Below are 8,895 nucleotides of genomic sequence, written 5' to 3' on the forward strand. Positions count from 1 at the left end.
CACCGCATGTAACAAAAAACAAACTGAGTGCCAACAATTATAGTATAATTTCAATTCTTTATCTACTCATATCTTTTTTTTTTTTTTTTTTTTTAATTAAGTTGAGGTTGTATTTGTAAATATTGAAAGTTCTTTCATTCCAAAAACAAAAATAACATATTAAGAGGATGAACCTCAATTTTTTGTGATTATTTGATCTTTTATTGTCGATTGAATGGACAGCTTATTTACCCGTTCTTGATCTCACGGTCTATTCAGACGCTGGTGATCATCTGCGCTACGTTCAGTTGGAATCGAGCTGCACCTGGCAGGGTCGGCAGAGCACGCACGTATGCACGTCCGATTTTAGAGCCAAGAGGGCCTTCTGATATTTCCAAGTCCGAACACGCTTGGCGCGCCTAATAAAGGGGGTGGATCTCATCCACATGAAGTTCTCCGTCCACGTCAGCGAATAGTCACGCGACTGCATAACTCCGCGAAGTGGCAAGCATTATGGCGGGCGCGCAGTGGCATTCTCGATAATACAACGTATAAGAGGACCATTCACGAATTCATCCTGCTACACAAGCCTACCTTGCCCTTTTCGAACCGCTTCTTATCTCTATATGATGAAAGGTCAAAACCAGAGCTCCCTAATGGCGGTCGAGTACAAGAAATCAAATTCAGCAAATGCATCCACGACCGCTTCCCTCTTCTTGACCTAGCCAGGGTTTTCAATACATTGAAATAAAACCCTCTCTCTCTCTCTCTCTCTCTCTCTCTCTCTCTCTCTCTCTCATTCCCTGCTTCTCTCTCTTTCGTTCGCTCTCTCGCTTGTTCGCGTTTCCTGATCTCAAAACCCTAGCTGAAAGCCCTTGGATCTGAAGAAATCCGCAAAAACTTTCAAAAGAACCAAAGGAAAGCGCTCTCAGATCTGGTTTTTACGTTCTTTTTAGGGTTTCGGATTTAGAAAATCCAAGGAAGGTTCGAATCTTTTTTATTCAGGTTGAGGATCTCAGATCTAGACGAAGATGGAAAGTAAATGGAGAAAAGCGAAGGTTGCACTTGGGCTGAATCTCTGCATTTCTGTTCCTCGATTTCCAGAGGACGATCCTCTGACTGTCGATTCTGCCGCGGCGAGGTTTTCTGATGCTGGCGTTACTTCTCCGCTGGCATCCCGGCTATCGACGCCATCTACGCCCACGCCGTCTTCTTCTGGCCTTCGGCTGTTGAAGACTGGAAGTAAATCCTCCAAAGTATGATGTTTTAATCTTTATTTAGTCGGGAAAAAGCTTGAGATTTTTTCCATTTGTTTTTATAAGATTCCTGTCATTTCATTATGAGATTGAGTGATGCTCCGAGAAATATAACCTCCCCAGCCTCATGGGGAGGTTAGCAACTTCCCCAGTGCCTGTAAGTGGCATTTGCCATGTCTAATCATCGATTTGAACCGTTCAATGGTTCATGCTGTTGGTGGCAAGCTATGATATAAAAATCACGGCAATAGGATTATCCTAACCATTCGATTAATAGCTAGATAAATGGACAGTCAAGATTGAGTTGAGAAAGAAAGTAGTTCTGATCATCATCTTGATATGTCTATTCAATAGATCCAATCTGGAGTTGCTTATGATTCCAAAGAAGCACTTTGATTTGATGATTCCAACCCTTCGATCTATGGTTTGTAAGAAATGAATGGTTGGAAAAGATGACCAACATTGAATGGGTTAGGCTCATCCAATCGGCATGATTTTTTTCACCACAGCTTGGCCCCAATGGTATGAATGAATGAGCAGCCTGGATTGATGAATCTCTTGGGATGTTAGCATTTTATCCTCTGTACTTAGATTTTGCTTCAAGTTGGTAGAAGTTTCTGTTTTTTGTTATATTTATTTTGATATTGTTTGGCTTTTTTTTTTTTTTTTTCACTGTACACTTCTCTTGCTGAAATGCTATGCTTTTATTAATCTTCTGTAGTTTGAATGATGCTTATTCTTAAAAGGAATGCAAGGTGTTCCAAAAAAAAAAAAAAGATTCTTATTCTTGATCTGTATGTGCTCTTTTTTTGTTTGTAAAACTGTAAATATGTGATGATTTTATGCTCTTTTTTGTTTGTAAAACTGTAAATATGTGATGATTTTTTATTTTTTATTTTTTGTCAATTACCTCGTGGAATCAAATTTCTATATTATATCCTTTTCAGTCGAATGGAAGAGGATGGTGCTCGTCCATTGTACAGAATTTTTACACGGTCCCACTTCCATAGGTGGAAACAATGGGACCACCATGTCATGATGAGTCCTCAACTGAGAAAGAAGTGGGGTCACGTCCTTGTCTCCTATGTGAGTAATGATAGCTGATTTGTTATAACCGCTCTTTGACTTACGAGCCGCCCTGTAAAGGATTTTCTTGCCAAGCTGATTGAGAATCCCTTTTGCGGTGCATGAGGTAGCGTTGAACATGTGAGATCTGTGCCTTTCATCATGTGGGCCTGGGGCCATTACACGAACTCACCATGTTCCAAATACAGGCTGGTAGGCTCATCAGGCTTTATGGATGGTAATAGTCCGTTAGGGGTGTCAATGGGCCAGGCTTGGGCCTGAAAAATCGGAACTTTGAATAGGCCTTGACTGCCAGCCCAGACCAAAAGAGTTCAAAATCTGGGCTGAGACCTACCCCAGGCCTGGCCCGTTGATATTCCTATTGACAATGTTCTGTGTTGAATGCAGATGTGCGGCGCACCTGACTAGCCAATTTTTGGGATGGCATGTTCATGTGTGGTCTGCCTGCTTTTTGTGCCATGCTTGTGCATGAGCCGCAAATGTCTTTTGCATTTATATTAGTGGTAGGCTACTGTTAGCGTGGGCCAAGGCTGCCAACATGTTTCGTGTGTACGGCATCCAAGCTGTCCAAAAGGGACCCTGCCACAAAGACCATCTTGCAAAGTTAGGCTGATAATTCATCAGGTGGGCTATAAATGTATGTTGAATCAGACTGTTGGCCATCCAATGTTTTCTTATGGGGCAAGGCATCTGATTAGCAGATTGGCTAATTTTTACGCTTGATGATCTTCACAGTTTTGGATGGCTCGGATGTTGCAAACACGTGGTTCTTTGCCACTTGGTTACCAGGTGGATGGTAACTCACTGGCCATTGTGGTGTATGTGATCATTCTTCATGTATACTAATTTCACTTCTCCTCTCCCTTGGTAGCATCTTGAAGTGCCATGTTGGGGAACATAAATGCGGATGAGTGTAATGATTGTGTTGCCAGTAACTTTTCTTTTCTTGTCTTTTCTTTTCTTTCCCTTTTTCCCCCCTTTTCTTCCCATTGCTTGGAACAGTTACCCCAGATGATGGTTAGGATGTTGCAAATCATGATTTTCTTTTGGATGTTCCTTCTTTTTTCCAATTTTCTCTCTTGTGGGATAAAGTTAGCTGGTCCCTTTAAGGGCCAATTGCTTTTGGTTTATTAGAGAAGGAATACTATAACAGGCCTTTTCTTTTACCCTTGTAGGGAAAGTAGCTTACTTTGATAGATTTATTTATTTATTTTAATAGAATTCTAGAGATTATCAGTTGGTAAGCTTTCCAAAAGTGAGCTTCATCAAAGAAAAAGAAAAATCAAAACTTAACAGTAATTATTGATGTCACCCTATTAATAGAAGAAAATATGGATTTCCCCTTATCTTGGTGGTTATGTCGGGGTGATTCTTTCATGTTTGACTCCAAATTTCTTCATCATTATGCTTAAGGAAATTGCTTTACTTGCCTTGAAGATTTGCCTGTAAAATTTACCCACTTCTAGACATAGGTGGCTTCTTTATTTTCAGGGGAATGCTAGCATACTTTTCCAGATTCCCACCCTGTACAGAGAAAAAGGACAGTTAAGAAAGTGGATGAATGGTCCATGTTTGCCTTACGAATGTGGCCAACCAATTTAGTGGATGGGTCAGGTTTTTGGGCCAGGGCCCATTTGCATTGAGACATGACCGTGATCCAACGAGTGCCTTTGGACAACATTTTTATGGTGAATGGGAACAGCTCACAAGTGTCTTTAAACCATCCATTCTTTTTGTATAGTGTGGTCCACTTAATGATTGGGCCAACTGGCCTAGTCCATACATCATTGGCCTGACCTGGCCATGCCCAGACACCGGGCCTGGATTTCATGGCTGGGCCCCCTTGGGCCAAGTTTGGGGCTCAAATCCTGGCCCTATAGGGATGAGTCGGCTTGCCCAGCCCATTGTCACCCCTAAAAGTCGGTTTCAGGCAAATGGACTGTGAGCTAAGGGGCCAAATGACTGTCCTATTTCTCTCAAAAGGAAGATGCCTCTATGATCAGATCAGAGTTGGAAAATTATTGGTTACTCATGATCTCACTGAGTTTAACTTGTCAATGAAGTAATCCTGTAAGAAAAGAACTTAATTGAGGAGTCAAAATGCCAGCTAGCTGCTAGCCTGATCAACTACTACTAGACGAAGTTTTGAGTTTTTTTTTTTTTCTTACCCACCCAAGATAAAAAAATATTTTGAGATTTTTTGTTCTTACCTACAAGAGATTTTATTTTATTTTATTTTTTATTTTTTTGAGATTTTAACTAATGCTCCACTTATTAAGAAATTTTCATGCCCGTTACTTCTATTGTCGCTGCAATTACCATCTTCTAGCTTTGTCTGATCTATTACTTGAGGTCAGCAAGATACAAAACAGAAAAAATAAGGTTTCAAACATCTTTCTGGCTTCTTGTGCCCATGTTCAGTTCTGGCAGTGCCCATGAACAGCACTGCCCTATGCATCCATGTTACAGGTTTCTGTTTGCAAGTTAGACGCAAGGTTTAATAATAAGGGTTATGGCCTCATAAATGCTCACTGTCATTACTTCTGTAGAATGGCAGTTCTTTTACTGGAAAATGGTGTTATATTCCACAGTGTAATGCTGTTGTATTAAAAAAACAACATTCTCTGTAAATAATGGCTATAATTTATTATATAATGGATGCTATTGGAAAAATAAAGGTGGTTATTTGACAGCTTTTTTTGTTATGTAGCAGACCATAGAGTGGCTGTTCCTGTTGTGATAGGTGCTATGACATTTTATAGGAATTTGGTTACTCATGTTCTGGCCCATAGCTGACCTTAATTAGTTGGGATAAAGCATAGATGATGATGATGACAACGACGGAGATATGATGTTTCATCCTTCTGTGAACAATAATGTCACTTTAGTTATGAATGGAACTTTGATGTTCTGCTACCTCTCTTTCCACACTCCTGACAATGCGAGGTTTGATTTGGTCAGTTTTCATCGGATTATGAATGGAAGAGAGAATGTTTAATGTTTTTCTGATCTAATCATGACATATGGTTCAATATTGACATAGTTACATGTATGTTCTTGCTTGATTGCTGAAAATTTTATAGTCTGATTAAACTCAAAGCCACGAGTTCCTTCTATACTTCTGTTAGACCCATGACTGTTTGTTCTCCCATTCGCATCAAGTTGCAATCATGGATGGATAAATCCCCAACCATACATTTAGTTCCTGTGTGCTGGTGTTGTGGATAACGTGTTCATATAAATCTTTGCTGTTGATACTCATTAATCAGAACTGTTTGTGATGTGGAAGATGATGAAATCTCCTCCTTTCTTCAGCTGTACAAGAAATTCTGTTTTCTTATCTTTCTCCGTATTGGCTTCTCTAACTTTCAGAAGACCTGTGCTATATGCTTGACCACAATGAAACCTGGTGATGGCCATGCCCTCTTCACCGCAGAGTGTTCCCATGCCTTCCATTTCCACTGCATTGCATCGAACGTGAAACACGGAAGCCAAACATGCCCAGTTTGCAGAGCGAAATGGAAGGAGATCCCCTTCCAAAGAAGCTCTTCTGATCTCATCCATGGAAGAGCAAGAATCAACCCGGTAGACTGGCCCCAAGGCGGTGATCGGTGGATGACTTTAGTAGGTCGGCTTCCTCCTCGTTCAGACTCCAATCGACAGATTGCATCTCTATTCCACAATTCTGAGCCGAGTAGTTTCGTTGATGATGAGCCTTTAGATCCACAGCCCGAATCAAGTGAGAGAAGCGCAGCAGCCGTTGATGCTAAGAACATCAAAGCTGAAATGGTAGAGATTAAAACATATCCAGAATTCTCTGCTGTCCAGCATTCTACCTCCCACAAGAACTTCAATCTTTTGGTCCATCTCAAAGCTCCATTCACTAGTTCAAGACAGAACTCTGGCAGCAGCTGTGCTGATTCAACTGTTTCTCATCAAACTTCCCGAGCTCCTGTTGACCTTGTCACAGTGCTCGACATCAGTGGCAGCATGGCGGGCACTAAGCTTGCATTGCTGAAGCGGGCCATGGGGTTTGTGATTCAGAACCTTGGCCCCTCTGACCGGCTGTCTGTCATTGCTTTCTCATCAACTGCACGCCGGCTCTTTCACCTCCGCCGGATGTCTGATACTGGGCGGCAGCTGGCCCTGCAAGCTGTGAATTCTCTGATTTCGTGTGGTGGGACCAACATCTTGGAGGGTCTGAGGAAGGGCACCAAGGTGCTAGAAGAGCGTAAAGAGAAGAACCCAGTCTGTAGCATCATACTGCTTTCGGATGGTCAGGACACTTACACTGTCACCGGTGCCAACCCTCGGCTAGATTACCAGTCACTCCTTCAGTTCTCCCCCCGTGGTGGTGCAGGTTGTCAGATCCCTGTCCATGCGTTTGGGTTTGGAATGGACCATGATGCCACCTCAATGCACTCAATCTCACAGGCTTCAGGTGGGACCTTCTCATTCATTGAGGCTGAGGGTGTTATTCAAGACGCATTTGCACAGTGCATTGGTGGGCTCCTAAGTGTGGTGGTGCAGGGGCTGCACATAGATGTTGGGTGCACGCACCCAGGTGTCCGAATTAGTTCAATAAAAGCTGGTAGTTACACTAGCCATGTCTCGGGTGATGGAAAGACAGGGACTATCGACGTTGGAGATTTATATGCAGATGAACAGAGGGATTTTCTGCTGTCTGTTGATGTTCCATCAAGTGCAAGATGCATGGAGATGGCCTTGGTGAGGGTGGGGTGTATGTATAGAGACCCAATCTCGAAAGAGACAGTGAATTTGCTGGGCCACGAGGTCAAGATTGAGAGGCCCGAAAATGTTGGTGTGTGCATGGCGTCAATTGAGGTGGACAGGCAGAAGAATCGGCTTCAAGCTGCCGAGGCGATGTCCGAGGCCCGTGCCTCAGCTGAGCGAGGTGACCTGGGTGGGGCGGTGGCCGTCATCGAGAGCTGCCGGACGGCATTGTCAGAATCTTCAGCAGCACGGGCTGGTGATCAGCTCTGTGTCGCACTTGATGCAGAGCTGAAGGAGATGCAGCAGAGGATGGCCAGTCGGCAGGTGTATGAAGCGTCAGGGAGGGCATATGTGCTGTCTGGAATGAGCTCACACTCCCTCCAGCGGGCAACCACCCGTGGGGATTCGACCGAGAGCATGACCCTCGTCCATGCATACCAGACGCCATCCATGGTTAACATGCTCACGCGATCACAGACGATGGGCCCGCCTGTGGGCTCAACACATCCACCACCAGTCCAGCCACCTCGGTTTTTCGTTGCACAACCACAGCCAAGGTAATTGTAGTGTTTTAAATATTTATTGAATTACCCATAAAATCCCATAATGAGATTTCCTCTCAGTGCCTCTCTTTGTTTTTCCCTCTTCTTTTCTTTCCCCCCTTTTTATTGGTCTTTTCTAATCAGTTCTGTGGGTGGGGGTATAATGGAGAAAGATAAAAAGAGGTTCTTGTTGGTGGGTATCATCCCGTCTTGTAAATGGAAATAAAGAGTTGGGGGAAAAAAGGTGGGGAAGCTAAGCTGGTTGGGGCTAGAAAAAGGCAAGGGATTATGGGATGTACATGAGAGGTTCCTCTCTCTCTCTCTCTCTCTCTCTCTCTCTTAATTGTGGGGACAACTGGGTTGCATTTATAAATATATATTGCTCTCTTCATTCTTTCAAGAATTCTACTGGAGAAGTATGATTATATAATGGGTCTTTTATTTCAATTCACAAAACTGTTTCTTCTCATGGCTTTTACAAGGGAAACATGACAAGGGTTACGTATGTGGGTATTTCATCGTTATGGGGTTCAATGCAATGGCAGCTGTTGATGTTATGTTTTGATGGACGTGCCATACCCTTAGTTTTAGTTAATAGTAATTATGTTGTATTGGAGATGCTGATCTCTAACACATAATTACTGTTAACTAAAATGTGATGAACTCGTTTTTTAGCCTACTTAATATCATATGTAAGTTTGTGTTTATTTTAAATGTTGTCAATTGGAGAACATTCACATTATAAGCGTAGGTAGAGGTTAACTTCAACTTTGATGTATGTGTTGTATATCCATGTTCTTCATCTTGTTTTGCCAACTCATGCCACTCATTTTATGTCATGAGCCCGAAAAATGAAGCATATACAAATCTCATGTGGACCACACCACAGGGAACAGTGGTCATTGAACGCCTACTATTAAAAATTCCTAGGGCCCACCATAATGTTCATTTGCCATCCAACCTGTTGATAAGGTCACAGAGACATGGATGAAGGGAAAACAGAAATATCAGCTTGATCCAAAACTGTCGTGGCCCACAAAAAGTTTTAAATAGTCATTTACCACTATTTCCCATGGTGTGATCTCACTGCGATTTGTGTTTATTTTTGGGATCACCGTTTCCTATGGTGTGATCCATGTGAGATTTGTGTTTGCTTTAAGATGAGTTGGCAAAATGGATGGCGTAGATATACAATGCTTACATTGAGGTTGGCCCTACGGTCAGGGTACCACCTAGCGCTGGTTACGAGTGGCAAGTCCTCCCGAATTCCTGCGACCCCAAGCACTGTGTGGTCCATT

At 42.7% G+C, this 8,895-nt stretch overlaps 1 protein-coding gene across 1 annotated transcript; it reads left to right on the forward strand.

The window, feature by feature from the left end:
* Positions 1 to 563: 563 nt before the first annotated feature.
* Positions 564 to 8,149, forward strand: LOC131245926 (E3 ubiquitin-protein ligase WAV3-like). The gene is made up of 2 exons (XM_058245703.1): positions 564 to 1,235; positions 5,694 to 8,149. Exons 1-2 carry the CDS (start codon positions 1,011 to 1,013, stop codon positions 7,614 to 7,616), a joined length of 2,148 nt encoding a protein of 715 aa, XP_058101686.1. The 5' UTR covers positions 564 to 1,010; the 3' UTR covers positions 7,617 to 8,149.
* Positions 8,150 to 8,895: the final 746 nt, after the last annotated feature.

The sequence above is a fragment of the Magnolia sinica genome, chromosome 5 (assembly GCF_029962835.1).
Source record: "Magnolia sinica isolate HGM2019 chromosome 5, MsV1, whole genome shotgun sequence".
NCBI lineage: Eukaryota > Viridiplantae > Streptophyta > Magnoliopsida > Magnoliales > Magnoliaceae > Magnolia > Magnolia sinica.